At 48.5% G+C, this 16,423-nt stretch overlaps 1 protein-coding gene across 3 annotated transcripts in view; it reads left to right on the plus strand.

The window, feature by feature from the left end:
• PARP4 (poly(ADP-ribose) polymerase family member 4) overlaps positions 1-16,423 on the plus strand; it is a 281,821-nt gene that overhangs the window by 38,697 nt on the left and 226,701 nt on the right. For all 3 annotated transcript variants that reach the window (XM_063951625.1, XM_063951623.1, XM_063951624.1), the window contains exon 6: positions 11,048-11,146. In XM_063951625.1, the coding sequence (XP_063807695.1) occupies positions 11,048-11,146 (99 nt within the window). The remainder of the gene's footprint in view (positions 1-11,047; positions 11,147-16,423) is intronic.

Below are 16,423 nucleotides of genomic sequence, written 5' to 3' on the forward strand. Positions count from 1 at the left end.
GATCGGATGACGAGGGTGAGATCCTGTGTACGATCCCTCTGGAGCTAATGGTGTCCAGTAGCCTAAGAAGCAGGACCTATCTTCAGAGAGTAGGGCTGCTTCTCTCCCCTCTGTCCCACGATGCAGGGAGTCTGTTGCCAGCAGAGCTCCCTGAAAATAAAAAACCTAACAAAATACTTTCTTACAGCAAGCTCAGGAGAGCTCACTGAACAGCACCCAGCTCGTCCGGGCACAGATTCAAACTGAGGTCTGGAGGAGGGACATAGAGGGAGGAGCCAGAGCACACCAGAATATAAATTATTTCTTAAAGTGCCCATGTCTCCTGCGGAGCCCGTCTATTCCCCATGGTCCTTACGGAGTCCCCAGCATCCACTAGGACGTTAGAGAAAAAATATATAAATAAAAAAAATACTCACCATCCCCGCTCCTGCTTCCCGACCACTGCTGTCCTCCGTGTGCAGAGAGAGTTAGATTTGGGTGGGGTGTGTTCAAACTGAAATCTAAATTGCAGTGTAAAAATAAAGCAGCCAGTATTTACCCTGCACAGAAACAATATAACCCACCCAAATCTAACTCTCTCTGCACATGTTATATCTGCCACACCTGCAGTGCACATGGTTTTGCCCATAAGAGCTCCATTGGTTTATTCCCAATTAACTCATTAACCTTTATATACTAAACCACATTTACCTTTAATTAGAATTATTTAACACCATGCACTTTACCCATAAACCAGAAAATATGCAATAAAATGTAACCAACCAAATAACTTAAATCCTACTGAAATAAAGACACGGACACAAAAACGGCTTGGCTTAAAGGTCACAGCTTTTTATTCAATATTATAATTAACCTACGAGGAAAAAGGTGGCCAGGAGACGCTGCAATCTCAGTTCCAGCCTTATCGCTATATTAATTTAAAGGTGACGACTACAACGTCCCCTTACTGACGCACTTACATCGTGGAGACTCACCTGACCTCCCGGACAAAGTCTGAGCACTCTCACACTAAAAGAGCCCAGGTCCCTCGCACAGAGCAGGACAAACTCGTCAAGTAGTTAGAGGCAGGTGCCCCACAACGATATCTTACGTCACAGAAAGCCACTGAGATGCAGCGCTCTCCCGCCACAGCTAAGGCGCCTTAAGCCGTGGCCCGCCACCAAACCGAGCAACAAACTAATCTAAAAAAGACAACAGATCCTTAATGAACAAACCAAGACCCAAATAATTAAGATGCACTCCATCGGGCCTAAAATACCGTGAGGGATCAGACCCCAAAAAACGATGCTGAACCACCTTCCCACCGGAGACCAAAACAAAACGAGAGACTGCAACATTAATCTTCCTCCGCGCCCTGTCCAAAGCCTTGTGCTTACGGGCATCCCTCCAAACCAAACGAGGCACCACTTCCGACCAGACAATGGTAACTGCCGGCCACCGTGCCCTGACTTCCGTCAGCAACTCCCGCAAACGCACAATAAGCTTCACACCTTTCAATTGACCGACGTCATTGCCTCCAACACCAGCCAGTCAGGGACACCCCACGTCTCCGCCGCCGAAAGCAGCAAAGCCATCAATGCATCACAACGAAGGCCCCGAACACCAAACCACCGCACCCGGCGGCCACCCAAAAACAGCTCAGCAAGCCCATGCCGCTCAGCCCAGTAAATATAGGAATGGCTGACAAGCCAAACCTGCTCCAAACGCTCCTCTTCCACTGTAAAAAGAAAACTTAACTTAAAAATGAGCCACCGCACCAAAACCAAGTTAATAAAGAAACAAAAAACCAACACAACAAAATGGAACAGCAACTAAGCGCCTAGCCAAGGAAAGGGAAAACAGGTAACCCGAGTGAAAGGGCAAAACAAAACGACCTCCCGTGAACCAAAAAGGGGCCGAATCATGGCTCCCGGGAGAAAAACAAAAAGCACCCTGCACACCCCCATTTGTCGAACGCTAATCGTTCTACAAATGGAGAGTAAACAAATGTTTTCGGGTTGGCGCAGGAAGCGCAACTATAACTGGTCGCAGCGCACATAAGACTTGTAAGATGAAGACCTCCATCTTCCAAGAGCCTGAATGGAAGAAGGCGGGGCCCCAGCCGCCGCAGCGACAGTCACGGCCCCAATCCTAAAGGAATGCGTCCCATAAGAACTGGCATCCAGCCCTAAGGCAACCAAGCAATGCCGAAGAACCGCTGCAAACTGAAACTGAGAGAGAGGCGTCAAATCAGCATGGACCAACCACTGAAGACCGTCAGAGGGGCGATCAGCATAGTAAGCCCCAGCAAGGGACACCGGGCAAATAGACACGTCAGCGTGCACAGGAAGTGTAACCCAGTGCCCCCTACCCGATTGATCCGTCTTGGAGGAACGAAGCTTACAAAGAACCGATGAATCTCGCAACAAAACTTCACCAAAAAGCAAACCAGAAGAAACAGACGCCCTGCTCGAAGCAACAAGCTCACTAACGCGGAAAGCACCAAAAAAAGCAGCTGAAAATGCCAAACGAAAAAGGGCTGCTTCGAAAGCATCCAAAGCCACACTAGGAACAACACCAACCAAAGCCCGCAGCAGCTGCAAATCAATAGGCCTGTGTGAATCCGTGCAAGACGGGCGCAACCTAGCCCAACCCTTTAAAGTCATGGAAAGAACAAATGACCTTGTAGGGTCAGAGACACCATGCAATCTGCTAAAAAAATAAATCCCCGCCAGCGCAGCAGACATAGAGGCCTTGGAGCGGCCTCGCTGACAGTGCGCCCACACAAAGGCTAACAAGAGGTCATGAACGGACTTACCATCCACAGGAAAACGCGCAAGGTATGCCTCCCAATCCCGCCAGGCAGCACCGTACGACCGCAAAGTCGCCGGGGCCAAGGACCGCTGCGCCAGAGACTCTAAGCGGACCTAATAATCTGCCAAACAAATGGAGGAAGAGTTAACCCAACTGCAGAGGCTTCCGGAGCCAGCGCACGGAAACGAATAAAATCAAAGCGTGACAGAGTATCGGCAATTTCATTATTAACGCCAGGTACATGACGAGCCCTAAAACGGATATTCGCCTCCAAACAGCGCAAAACCAAATGCCTCAACAGCCGCAAAGCCATTGGAGAAGAAGACCTTTGATTATTAACGGCATGCACAACACCTAGGTTATCACACCAGAAAATAATATGTTGATTCGCCAAGGCCTCAGACCACAATTCAACACCCACAACAATCGGAAAAAGCTCAAGAAGCAACATATTGGCGGTGAGACCTTCCAAAACCCAGGCAGAAGGCCACAGGGCCACACACCATTCCCCGTTGAAATAGGCCCCAAAACCGGACCCCCCCCCCCCCCCGCCGCATCAGTAAAAAGCTGTAAGACAGCATTGCCAACTGGCAGTTCTGGCCAAATCCTCTCACCATTAAATTCAGACAAGAAACGAGCCCAAACTCGAAGGTCATCTATAATCTCAGAACACAACCGAATGTGATGATGCGGCAGGGTAGCCCCAACCGTGGCCCTCTTCTTCTTTTTATTTTTTATTTTTTTTTCTTCAGATCATCCGTGAGAGGAAAAAAAAAAAGGTCGTCCGCACAGACATCATTCCTAGGGGAGAAATACAAAGGTCAGGCTGCGGCGCCGTAGGAAACGGACCACTTCAAATTCCGGGGCATGAACGTCATACTCACGCCACGCAGCCCCTTTAGAACGCATAAACATATCATGACCAGCGAGCCAACTGGTCCACACTAATTGGAGAGGGGGCCTTAGCTAGGCTCAACACGGGGCTCCCCCCTATCCACGGCTGCCCCACCGGCTGCCCTACGGCAGTCCTTGGCGGGGTGCTCCCCCCCGCAAACGCGGAAGGAGTGGCAAAAGCGACACGCAGTCCCGCGAGTACACCGGGAATCATTATAAGCGAAACACTTCCCCTTCGCCACGCCTGCCCCGGCCTGCCGGGAGGGAGGCTGAGGCTTACGTGCCAGCACCACCTCGGCGGGTGGCTTGCGCTGCTGCGAATAAATGTACTTAAGTACATTCAAATGTTCACAAATTGAACAAATTTGCTGCTGCGATCAGATCTGAATTAGGCCCACAGTCCAATAATATTGAGAATTCTATAAGTGCAGATTTTATCATTAAAGTTGGGGAGGGAGAGAAGGGATACAGGGAAAGGGGTGCAGGGAAGGTAGCCCAGGTTTATAAAGGCTCATCAGGTTAAACATAAGGCGGTGACGTAAGCTGTATTTGACTTAAACCATTGTCTCATCAGAGTCCTAGGTTGAGGAGATGTTTGTTGAACCATGAAGTCCAAGGAGCCCACACTTTGTGGAAAAGGGCGGGGAAGTTCCTCAGGATGCTTTCAATGTATTCCATCTGATAGACATAGTGTACAGTACCATAGTGCAGACAGAGGAAAAAACAGTAGGAAGTTGCTTTTACGAGGAAGCTGCTACCTAACAGGTTGCCCTGCTCACAGTATGCCTGAATAACTTGTGAGCATGCGTGGAAAGGTCTAGGGTGTACTTTGTCCTGGAATTTGAGGATTTTGGAGGCATGAGGAGTTTAGGGCTACAAGTTATTTTTTATAAAAGTCTGGAAAATACCTGTCACAGAAAGTTTCTTCTATAAAAGTAATAAGAATTGTTGTGGCAGAAAAGTGACAAAGCACCCAAAACCTCCCCATTGTGTCTACCTTTTTTTGTGTCAACGATTTCCATGTCGACCTTTTGACACTGTCGACCTAATGCATGTGTACCATTAGTAGTAGACCTATTGACTGTAGACCTTTTTAGTGAAGATCTAATACACTGTCTGCCATGTCACATGGCACTCTCTTCAAGCTTTGATAAATCTCTCCCTTAACCTGTTCCTCTAAAATAAGAAACTTGTGTGTAGCTGGGATGTGAACAATAAACAGTTTACTCAACAGGGCATAATATGAAACAAAACAGTGGATTTGCAGGTAGTACTGTAAGGTAGAAGCCTCTTTTTCAGAATGTGGATTTGGTGTCCAGAATACACCCGTACTACTGTAAGTGCTGAGAGGTTTGGTCAGCTGTACAGATTTTTGTCCTGTATAAGGTAAGTAAAATATATTTTTACCCAGAGGCTTTCTGCTTTCTTGTCTCTCCAGCACAGGTTCTCTGATTTCACTAAACTCTGATGAGACGGGGGGTGAATTGGGGTTTGATATAAAAGATTCCATTTTGCACACACAGATGAAGATTTTTGCTTATCTGTAAAAAATTTTGGAAAACCATTTTCTTAGAGCAGCAGCAGTGATATTTTATTAGAATTAGTGTTAAATATATCTCAGATGCCTTTATGCATATAACTGTTTGCAAGTCGAATACAGTTTTTTTTAGAACTGGTGATGTTGCTCATAGCAACCAATCAAATTCTACTTAACATTTATCTAGCTGCTTCTGGAAGATAAAAGATAGAATCTGATTGGTTGCGATGGGCAACATCACAAGTTCTAAAAAAACCTCCCACCTTAGCAAATTTACCCCCTAGTTTCTGTAGGTGCAGAGTTTATGCTTCGTACAGTATATAACTTATTTAAAGATAAATGTATCCCAGAATATTGATGCATCTGATCGGGAGCAGCTAATGTGCATGTCTATGCCCCTACTTTTGCCCCTAATCTGTCTCTCATTGGTAAGGGGCTGGAAATCCTGGACACATGTCATGTGAGAGTCAGGAATATGTTGCACAAATGCACTTGTATTCAACCTTAAATCAGGGGCTTAATACTTACCTTTCTCCTTCATCCACTAGGGGACACTGGAAGGTCTTTACGGTGGGGTATAGATGGTGGCTAAGTGGAGCCGGCACTTTAAATTCTTTTTAGACTGTGACTGGCTCTTCCCCTCTATGCCCCCCTACAGACCAGTTTGAAAAATGTGCCCGAGGGAGCCGGTCCTCTCTCTGGGCTTCTCCAGAGAAAATGTTCTTTTTCTTTTCAGAAGACTAAGGACAGATAGGCAGCCTACTGCCCCTGCCTGTGTGCATCGTGGAAGCTTCCGATGGGACTTTGGCACTGTTTTTATTAAACTGTAGCCTCAGCTCCCGGCTATAATTCCGGAACTGCATGGTCCCCACAGCCTGTGCTCGGCCAGATACCAAGACAGGAGTGAGTATGCGCCTGGGCTCTGATTAGCAGAGTCCCCAGTTTATAAAACTAACAGGGCACTTCCCCCAGCACTAGCCATGGCGTTACTTATGTACTTTGCCGTGGGCTAGTTTACAAGCATGTTTGGGCGCCATGGCAGGGTTACAGAGTGGCTCAGAGCGGCTCACTTCCCAGCTTGTGTACATTGGAGGGGGGCGGAGCTACGCTCAGAGCAGCTGCAGTCTCCACGAAGGCGTCAGTAGCAGGATGGAGCTACGCTCCGGGTACCAGAAGGGCGCCAGTAGTGGGAGGCAGAGCTACACTCCTAGACGGCTTCTGCTTCTGGCGGGTGAGCGCGCGTCTCCACAGGCTCAGCGCCATTACTCACAGCGCCTACTGCAGCAGGGTTCACTTCGCCAGAGGCTGCAGTTACCTGACCTGTGATGGAACTGGTAGTGTGTTTGATGGGTGTGTGGAGAGTGCAGTGAATAGAGCCATATTTCTATTGTAACACTGTAGGGGAACAGGGTGCCGTCTCCTGGGGTAGATGGCAGCAAGCAGCAGCTGAGAAATCATACAAGTCCAGTTTTGTGGTACAACTGGCCGCAACCAGTTTTATTAAGCAGAAAATAAAATAAACATCAAAAGAAAATACCTTGCCTGTCCGGCGCTAACTATACACAAGACAAGACGTTACTGTCTCTAAATAAAATACAGAGTTTTCCAGTAAATACTGTATGGCTCACTTGTATAAGGAAGCATGTTTCTCCCACAGAGGTTTTGCAGTTTCTTTCCAGGCAGTCTGCACACACTGATCAGGCTAGCATCCTTATAACACTCTTGCACAACTGAAAGCCCTGATTAGCCCTCTGTGAGGCCAAAGACCCGAACTGGGCCCAATGTCTGGAACTTGCCCTCTCTCTCTCAGGGCCCTTATCCAGCTTTTCCAACAGACTGAAAAGGTTCTAACAAAACAAAACATTTTCCTGTAAGTTTTTCTTTTTCTAAAACATGTAAGACAAGAACCTGGGACAAACATACCTGCCCTCAAACACTATTCCAGTGTTCTTGACACAATATATATATGTATATATGGAGAAACTGCCTACTAGCTTACAGTTTATTACTGTATAGGTGTCTGTGACACCTATACAGAGGAGGTTGCCGTTCACTTGTGCTCTCCCTTCCTTCCTCTTCTCTTCTTTTCCTTTTACTGTATCTGTAACTGACATTTACAGTATGACCAGCAGGGAAAATCAGTCTAATGCTTCACATTAGCTTTATGCCTGCAAAAAATGTTCAGCAAAGTTTACACAACATACTAAGTTTCGACCAGTGTACAGGACCCCTCTCCCTCTTGGTTATCTCACATGACAGGAGTCATGTCTGATTTGTCTGCGGAACTGGCGGCTTCTCATAAAGATAGAGTAGTGGCCATGTCCCAGGCTCTGTTATCTGAGCCAGATTGGGCACTTAATCTGGCCAGGTCAGTTGAGGGTCAAAGAGAACCAAGGTCTCCTAATACTGGTACGTCACAGATTGGGTGCTTCTCACGACGGATGCCAGTCTCCGTGGCTGGGGAGCGGTGACTCTGGATTGTCAATTCCATGGCCTTTGGACTCCTCAGGAACAGACTCTACCTATCAATATCCTGGAACTTTGGGCGGTTTACAATGCGCTCACGTTAGCGTTTCATCTCCTGCAAGAATGTGTAATTTGTGTACAGACGGACAACGCCACGGCTGTGGCATACATAAATCGGCAAGGAGGTACCCGCAGCAGAGCTGCTATGAGGGAAATCACCAGGATCCTGGTTTGGACCAAGAGACATGCAGAAACCATATCGGCAGTGTTCATACCGGGGGTGGAGAACTGGGAGGCCGATTACTTAAGTCGTCAGGATATGCATCCAGGCGAATGGGAATTGCTTCCTCAAGTGTTTCAACAACTAGTAGATAGTTGGGGACTCCCACAAATAGATCTTATGGCGTCCAGATGGAACCACCAGCTTACTCAATACTGTTCCCGCACCAGAGATCCCAATGCTGAGGCAGTGGATGCGTTAACGATTCCCTGGAGGTTCCGCTTTGTCTATCTTTTTCCTCCGTTCCTCCTGTTTCCTCATCTGCTCAAGAGGATCAAGCGAGAGAGGGTCACGGTTCTGCACGTGACTCCAGACTGGCCTTGTAGAACGTAGTACATCGGTTACTCGTAGACGACCCGTGGCCTCTTCCTCTGTGGCCGGATTTGCTAATGCAGGGACCTTTCGTTTATCCAGGCTTACAGTGGCTATGTTTGACGGCGTGGCTGTTGAAAGGGAGATCCTAAAGCTCAAGGGTATTCCTTCGTTAGTCAATCCTACCATGATGAGTGCTAGAAAGGAGGTCACTTCTAGGCACTATTACCGTATATGGAAGGAATATATTTCATGGTGTGAGCAGCGTCAGTTTTCTGCTTCTCCCCTTCGATTGGCAAAGCTTCTCCTTTTTCTCCAGGCTGGTTTCTCGGCAGGTTTAAGTGTTGGATCTCTAAAGGTTCAGGTCTCTGCCCTTTTGATTTTTTTCCAGAGGAGGTTGCCGTTGCTAGCTGAAGTACAGACTTTCATTCAGGAAGTTATCCGGCTTAAGCCACCGTTCATTCCTCCTACAGCTCCTTGGGATCTGGATACGGTTCTGTCCTTTTTGCAATCATCTTTATTTGAACCTCTGAAATCGGTGGAGCATAAGTTTCTTACGTGGAAGGTAGTGTTACTTCTAGCCAGGGCTGTTTCTAGCCAATTTGGCTCCCAGTGCGAGATTTAAAAATGCGCCCCCCCATGACATAAAAAAATGTGCCCCCCCCCCCCCCCCCACCTAGATTTAAAAAAAAATTGTGCGCGCACCCGGCAAGGGGGCGTGGCCTCGTCTAAATGGGTGTGGTCTCATTTAAATGGGCATGGCCTCGTCTGAAAAGACTACCTCACAATCCAGTTTTTGACCCTGCTCCAACAGATCACGACCACCACAGGAAAAAAAAATTCTACCATAAAAAGCCCCACACAGTAATGCCCCCTGCACCATATTATGCCACACACCGCAATGCCCTTGATACATTAAATCCCCACACTACGGCAGGCAAGAGTCCCCATTTCACACATTACGGCAGGTGTACCCATTTTACACATTGAGAGAGAGAGAGAATACTTACAGAGGCGATTACCGCTCTCCGGCCCGCCTCACCAGTCGCTCCTCGCGCCAGGCTGTTCTCTCTTCATAACTTGGATCCCCCTCTGTACTCCGCTCGGGGAGGGGGGGGAGTTTCACGGAGTGACGGGGTTGCGTCGTGACGTAACGACGCAACCATGTCATTCTGTGAAACTCCGCCCCCCGAGCAGATTACTCGGGGAGAAATAGGAGGGGGAAGCAGGGAGCCACAGTCAGTGCCGCGGCGGGCGCCCAGTGCGGTTGCACTGCTCGCCTGCCCCAAGAAACGGCCCTGCTTCTAGCCCTGACTACGGCTTGGAGAGTTTCCGAATTGGGAGCTCTTTCCTGTCATCCGCCATATCTCATATTTCATGGAGATAGAGCGGAACTCCACACACATGGGGGGTAATTCCAAGTTGATCGCAGCAGGACATTTTTTTAGCAGTTGGGCAAAACCATGTGCACTGCAGGTGTGGCAGATATAACATTTGCAGAGAGAGTTAGATTTGGGTGGGTTATTTTATTTCTGTGCAGGGTAAATACTGGCTGCTTTATTTTTACACTGCAAATTAGATTGCAGATTGAACACACCACACCCAAATCTAACTCTCTCTGCACATGTTATATCTGCCTCCCCTGCAGTGCATATGGTTTTGCCCAATTGCTAACAGAATTCCTGCTGCGATCAACTTGGAATTACCCCCATAGGTCTTTCTTGCCTAAGGTAGTTTCTGCATTTCACATTAACCAGCCTATTGTGGTCCCGGTTCTCTCCGGTGATTCTCCTTCTTCGAAGTCACTGGATGTTGTTAAGGTCTTGCGTATAAATGTAGAGAGAACAGCAGTTTTATGCAAGACGGATGCTCTGTTTGTTCTGTTTGATGCTGCCAAGCCGGGATGGCCGGCCTCAAAACAGACTGGCTCGATGGATCAAATTTACCATCAGACAGGCTTATCTAGCAGCCTCTCTTCCGCCACCGCGTTCGGTGTCAGCTCATTCCACGCAGTCGGTGGGTTCTTCTTGTGCGACTGCTAGGGGAGTTTCTTTGACACAGTTGTGTAGAGCGGCAACTTGGTTGGGGAAACATACCTTTGTCAAATTTTACAAATTTGTTACTTTTGCTGCTTCGGCTTCTTAGTTTGGCCTGGCAGTAATGCAGGACTCTCAGGGCTGTCCCGCCCAAAATGGGAGCTCTGGGACGTTCCCACCATAAAGACTTTCCAGTGTTCACTAGTGGATGAAGGAGAAAAAGGGATTTTGGTACTTACCGGTAAATCCATTTCTCCGATTCCACAAGGGACACTGGACGCCCTCCCAGCGCTGGGTGTCTCTTTGTTACTTTCCTTTTCTCAGGTTATACCATTTTACGTTAATATATGGTTACTTACCTGTTGGGTTGACTGGTGACATTTACGGTTTGTTAATGTTCTTACTGTTGTTTATTGTTGTTTTTTCTATCACCTCCTCCTCTGTCGAGTGCTTCGAGCCGTCTCCTCTCGGGCTCAGTTTTCAAACTGGTCTGTATGTGGTACATAGAGGGGAGGTACAGTCACAGTTCTAAAGAATTTAAAGTGCCGGCTCCACTTAGCCACCATGTATACCCCACCGTAAAGACGTTCCAGTGTCCCCTGTGGAATCGGAGAAATGGATTTACCAGTAAGTACCAAAATCCTTTTTTTGGTGGACTCCCGACACATGCATGGTATGGCTCCTCTTCTAGAACATTACATTTCATTAGTTCTTGTGCTCTCATTTCAGGATGAAGAGGTGGCATTTGTAGAACTCCTCTGTTTTAATGAAAGTTCTTCCTTTCGATTCAAAGTATGTACTACACGCGGTCAGCCTGACACAGCGCAGGTAAGTTGGCCTACATAAACATACACCAACAATTCTACTGACTGTGTGACAGCTGAAGATCTCACTTTTGTCCGTTATTACAATATCAGGAATCTTTCTCTAACGTCCTAAGTGGATGCTGGGGACTCCGTCAGGACCATGGGGAATAGCGGCTCCGCAGGAGACAGGGCACAAAAATAAAGCTTTAGGATCAGGTGGTGTGTACTGGCTCCTCCCCCTATGACCCTCCTCCAAGCCTCAGTTAGGTTTTTGTGCCCGTCCGAGCAGGGTGCAATCTAGGTGGCTCTCCTAAAGAGCTGCTTAGAAAAAGTTTTTTAGGTTTTTTATTTTCAGTGAGTCCTGCTGGCAACAGGCTCACTGCATCGAGGGACTTAGGGGAGAGAATTTCAACTCACCTGCGTGCAGGATGGATTGGATTCTTAGGCTACTGGACACCATTAGCTCCAGAGGGAGTCGGAACACAGGTCTCACCCTGGGGTTCGTCCCGGAGCCGCGCCGCCGACCCCCCTTACAGATGCTGAAGATTGAAGGTCCGGAAACAGGCGGCAGAAGGCTCTTCAGTCTTCATGAAGGTAGCGCACAGCACTGCAGCTGTGCGCCATTGTTGTCACACACTTCACACCAGACGGTCACGGAGGGTGCAGGGCGCTGCTGGGGGCGCCCTGGGCAGCAATATATAATACCTTTTATGGCAAAAGAATACATCACATATAGCCATTGAGGCTATATGTATGTATTTAACCCATGCCAAATGTCTAAAACTCCGGGAGAAAAGCCCGCCGGAATAGGGGGCGGGGCTTATTCTCCTCAGCACACAGCGCCATTTTCCTGCTCAGCTCCGCTGTGAGGAAGGCTCCCTGGACTCTCCCCTGCACTGCACTACAGAAACAGGGTAAAACAGAGAGGGGGGCATATTTTGGCGATATTTTTATATATTTAAGCGGCTATAAGGAACAACACTTATATAGGGTTGTTCCCATATATATTATAGCGCTTGGGTGTGTGCTGGCAAACTCTCCCTCTGTCTCCCCAAAGGGCTAGTGGGGTCCTGTCTTCGATAAGAGCATTCCCTGTGTGTCGGTACGTGTGTGTCGACATGTATGAGGACGATGTTGGCGTGGAGGCAGAGCAATTGCCGATAATGGTGATGTCACCCCCCAGGGAGTCGACACCGGAATGGATGGCTTTGTTTATGGAATTACGTGATAATGTCAGCACATTACAAAAATCAGTTGACGACATGAGACGGCCGGCAAACCAGTTAGTACCTGCCCAGGCGTCTCAGACACCGTCAGGGGCTGTAAAGCGCCCTTTACCTCAGTCGGTCGACACAGACCCAGACACAGACACTGAATCTAGTGTCGACGGTGATGAAACAAACGTATTTTCAAGTAGGGCCACACGTTATATGATCACGGCAATGAAGGAGGCTTTGCATATCTCTGATACTACAAGTACCACAAAAAGGGGTATTATGTGGGGGTGAAAAAACTACCTGTAGTTTTTCCTGAATCAGAGGAATTAAATGATGTATGTGATGAAGCGTGGGTTAACCCAGATAGAAAAATGCTAATTTCAAAAAAGTTATTAGCATTATACCCTTTCCCGCCAGAGGTTAGGGCGCGCTGGGAAACACCTCCTAGGGTGGATAAGGCGCTCACACGCTTATCAAAACAAGTGGCGTTACCGTCTCCTGATACGGCCGCCCTCAAGGATCCAGCAGATAGGAGGCTGGAAACTACCTTAAAAAGTATATACACACATACTGGTGTTATACTGCGACCAGCCATCGCCTCAGCCTGGATGTGCAGTGCTGGGGTCGTCTGGTTGGATTCCCTGACTGAAAATATTGATACCCTGGATAGGGACAGTATTTTATTGACTATAGAGCAATTAAAGGATGCTTTCCTTTATATGCGAGATGCGCAGAGAGATATTTGCACTCTGGCATCGAGAGTAAATGCGATGTCCATATCTGCCAGAAGGAGTTTATGGACGCGACAGTGGTCAGGTGATACGGATTCCAAACGACATATGGAAGTATTGCCGTATAAAGGGGAGGAATTATTTGGCGACGGTCTATCGGATCTGGTGGCTACGGCAACTGCCGGAAAATCCACTTTTTTACCTCAGACCCCCTCCCAACAGAAAAAGACACCGTCTTTTCAGCCGCAGTCCTTTCGTTCCTATAAGAACAAGCGGACAAAAGGACAGTCATATCTGCCTCGGGGCAGAGGAAGGGGTAAGAGAGGGCAGCAAGCAGCCCCTGCCCAGGAACAGAAGCCCTCCCAGGGTTCTGCAAAGCCCTCAGCATGACGCTGGGGCCTTACAAGCGGACTCAGGAACGGTGGGGGGTCGACTCAAGAATTTCAGCGCACAGTGGGCTTGCTCACAGGTGGACCCCTGGATTCTGCAGGTAGTATCTCAGGATTACAGGTTGGAATTCGAGAAGTCTCCCCCTCGCCGGTTCCTAAAGTCTGCTTTGCCAACGTCTCCCTCAAACAGGGCGACGGTATTGGAAGCCATTCACAAGCTGTTTGCTCAGCAGGTGATAGTCAAGGTACCCCTTCTACAACAGGGAAAGGGGTATTACTCCACGCTATTTGTGGTACCGAAGCCGGACGGCTCGGTAAGACCTATTCTAAATCTCAAATCTTTGAACCTGTACATACAAAAAATTCAAGTTCAAGATGGAGTCACTCAGAGCAGTGATAGCGAATCTGGAAGAAGGGGACTTTATGGTGTCCCTGGACATAAAGGACGCTTACCTGCATGTCCCAATTTGCCCTTCACATCAAGGGTACCTCAGGTTCGTGGTGCAAAACTGTCATTATCAGTTTCAGACGCTGCCGTTTGGATTGTCCACGGCACCTCGGGTCTTTACCAAGGTAATGGCCGAAATGATGATCCTTCTACGAAGAAGAGGCGTATTAATTATCCCTTACTTGGGCGATCTCCTGATAAGGGCAAGATCCAGAGAACAGCTGGAAGACGGAGTAGCACTAACCCAACTAGTGCTGCAACAACACGGGTGGATTCTGAATTTTCCAAAATCTCAGTTGACCCCGACGACACGTCTGCTATTCCTGGGAATGATTCTGGACACGGTTCAGAAAAAGGTGTTTCTTCCGGAGGAGAAAGCCAGGGAGTTATCCGAACTTGTCAGGAACCTCCTAAAACCAGGGACAGTGTCTGTGCATCAATGCACAAGAGTCCTGGGAAAGATGGTGGCTTCTTACGAAGCGATTCCATTCGGCAGATTCCACGCACGAACTTTTCAGTGGGATCTGCTGGACAAATGGTCCGGATCGCATCTGCAGATGCATCAGCGGATAACCTTATCGCCACGGACAAGGGTGTCTCTTCTGTGGTGGTTGCAGAGTGCTCATCTGTTAGAGGGCCGCAGATTCGGCATACAGGACTGGGTCCTGGTGACCACGGATGCCAGTCTGAGAGGCTGGGGAGCGGTCACACAAGGAAGAAACTTCCAGGGAGTATGGTCAAGCCTGGAGATGTCTCTTCACATAAATATACTGGAGCTAAGAGCGATTTACAATGCTCTAAGTCTGGCAAAACCCCTGCTTCAGGGTCAGCCGGTGTTGATCCAGTCGGACAACATCACGGCAGTCGCCCACGTAAACAGACAGGGCGGCACAAGAAGCAGGACAGCAATGGCAGAAGCTGCAAGGATTCTTCGCTGGGCGGAAGATCATGTGATAGCACTGTCAGCAGTATTCATTCCGGGAGTGGACAACTGGGAAGCAGACTTCCTCAGCAGACACGATTTACACCCGGGAGAGTGGGGACTTCATCCAGAAGTCTTCCACATGATTGTGAACCGTTAGGAAAAACCAATGGTGGATATGATGGCGTCCCGCCTCAACAAAAAACTGGACAGGTATTGCGCCAGGTCAAGAGATCCTCAGGCAATAGCTGTGGACGCTCTGGTAACACCGTGGGTGTTCCAGTCAGTGTATGTGTTCCCTCCTCTGCCTCTCATACCAAAAGTACTGAGAATTATACGGCAAAAGGGAGTAAGAACGATACTAGTGGCTCCGGATTGGCCAAGAAGAACTTGGTACCCGGAACTTCAAGAGATGCTCACGGAGGATCCGTGGCCTCTACCTCTAAGACGGGACCTGCTTCAGCAGGGACCGTGTCTATTCCAAGACTTACCGCGGCTGCGTTTGACGGCATGGCGGTTGAACGCCGAATTCTAAAGGAAAAAGGCATTCCGGAAGAGGTCATTCCTACACTGGTAAAGGCCAGGAAGGAGGTGACTGCACAACATTATCACCGCATTTGGAGGAAATATGTTGCGTGGTGTGAGGCCAGGAAGGCCCCCACGGAGGAATTTCAACTGGGTCGATTCCTACATTTCCTGCAAACAGGATTGTCTATGGGCCTCAAATTGGGGTCCATTAAGGTTCAAATTTCGGCCCTGTCGATTTTCTTCCAGAAAGAATTGGCTTCAGTTCCTGAAGTCCAGACTTTTGTAAAAGGAGTACTACATATACAGTCGCCGGTTGTGCCCCCAGTGGCACCGTGGGATCTTAATGTAGTCTTGGATTTTCTAAAATCCCATTGGTTTGAGCCGCTCAAATCGGTGGAGCTGAAGTATCTCACATGGAAAGTAACCATGCTACTGGCCCTGGCTTCAGCCAGGAGAGTATCAGAATTGGCGGCTTTATCATATAAGAGCCCATATCTGATTTTCCATACGGACAGGGCAGAACTGCGGACGCGTCCTCATTTTCTGCCTAAGGTGGTGTCAGCGTTTCACCTGAACCAGCCTATTGTGGTGCCTGCGGCTACTAACGAGTTGGAGGATTCCAAGTTGTTGGACGTGGTCCGGGCATTGAAAATATATATTTCAAGAACGGCGGGAGTCAGAAAGTCTGACTCACTGCTTATATTGTATGCACCCAACAAGATGGGTGCTCCTGCTTCTAAGCAGACGATTGCTCGTTGGATTTGTAGCACAATTCAACTTGCACATTCTGTGGCAGGCTTGCCACAACCTAAATCTGTCAAGGCCCATTCCACAAGGAAAGTGGGCTCATTCTGGGCGGCTGCCCGGGGAGTCTCGGCATTACAACTCTGCCGAGCTGCTACTTGGTCAGGGACAAATACATTTGCAAAATTCTACAAATTTGATACCCTGGCTGAGGAGGACCTTGAGTTCTCTCATTCGGTGCTGCAGAGTCATCCGCACTCTCCCGCCCGTTTGGGAGCTTTGGTATAATCCCCATGGTCCTGACGGAGTCCCCAGCATCC

Source organism: Pseudophryne corroboree, chromosome 2 (genome assembly GCF_028390025.1).
Source record: "Pseudophryne corroboree isolate aPseCor3 chromosome 2, aPseCor3.hap2, whole genome shotgun sequence".
Classification (NCBI taxonomy): Eukaryota; Metazoa; Chordata; class Amphibia; order Anura; family Myobatrachidae; genus Pseudophryne; species Pseudophryne corroboree.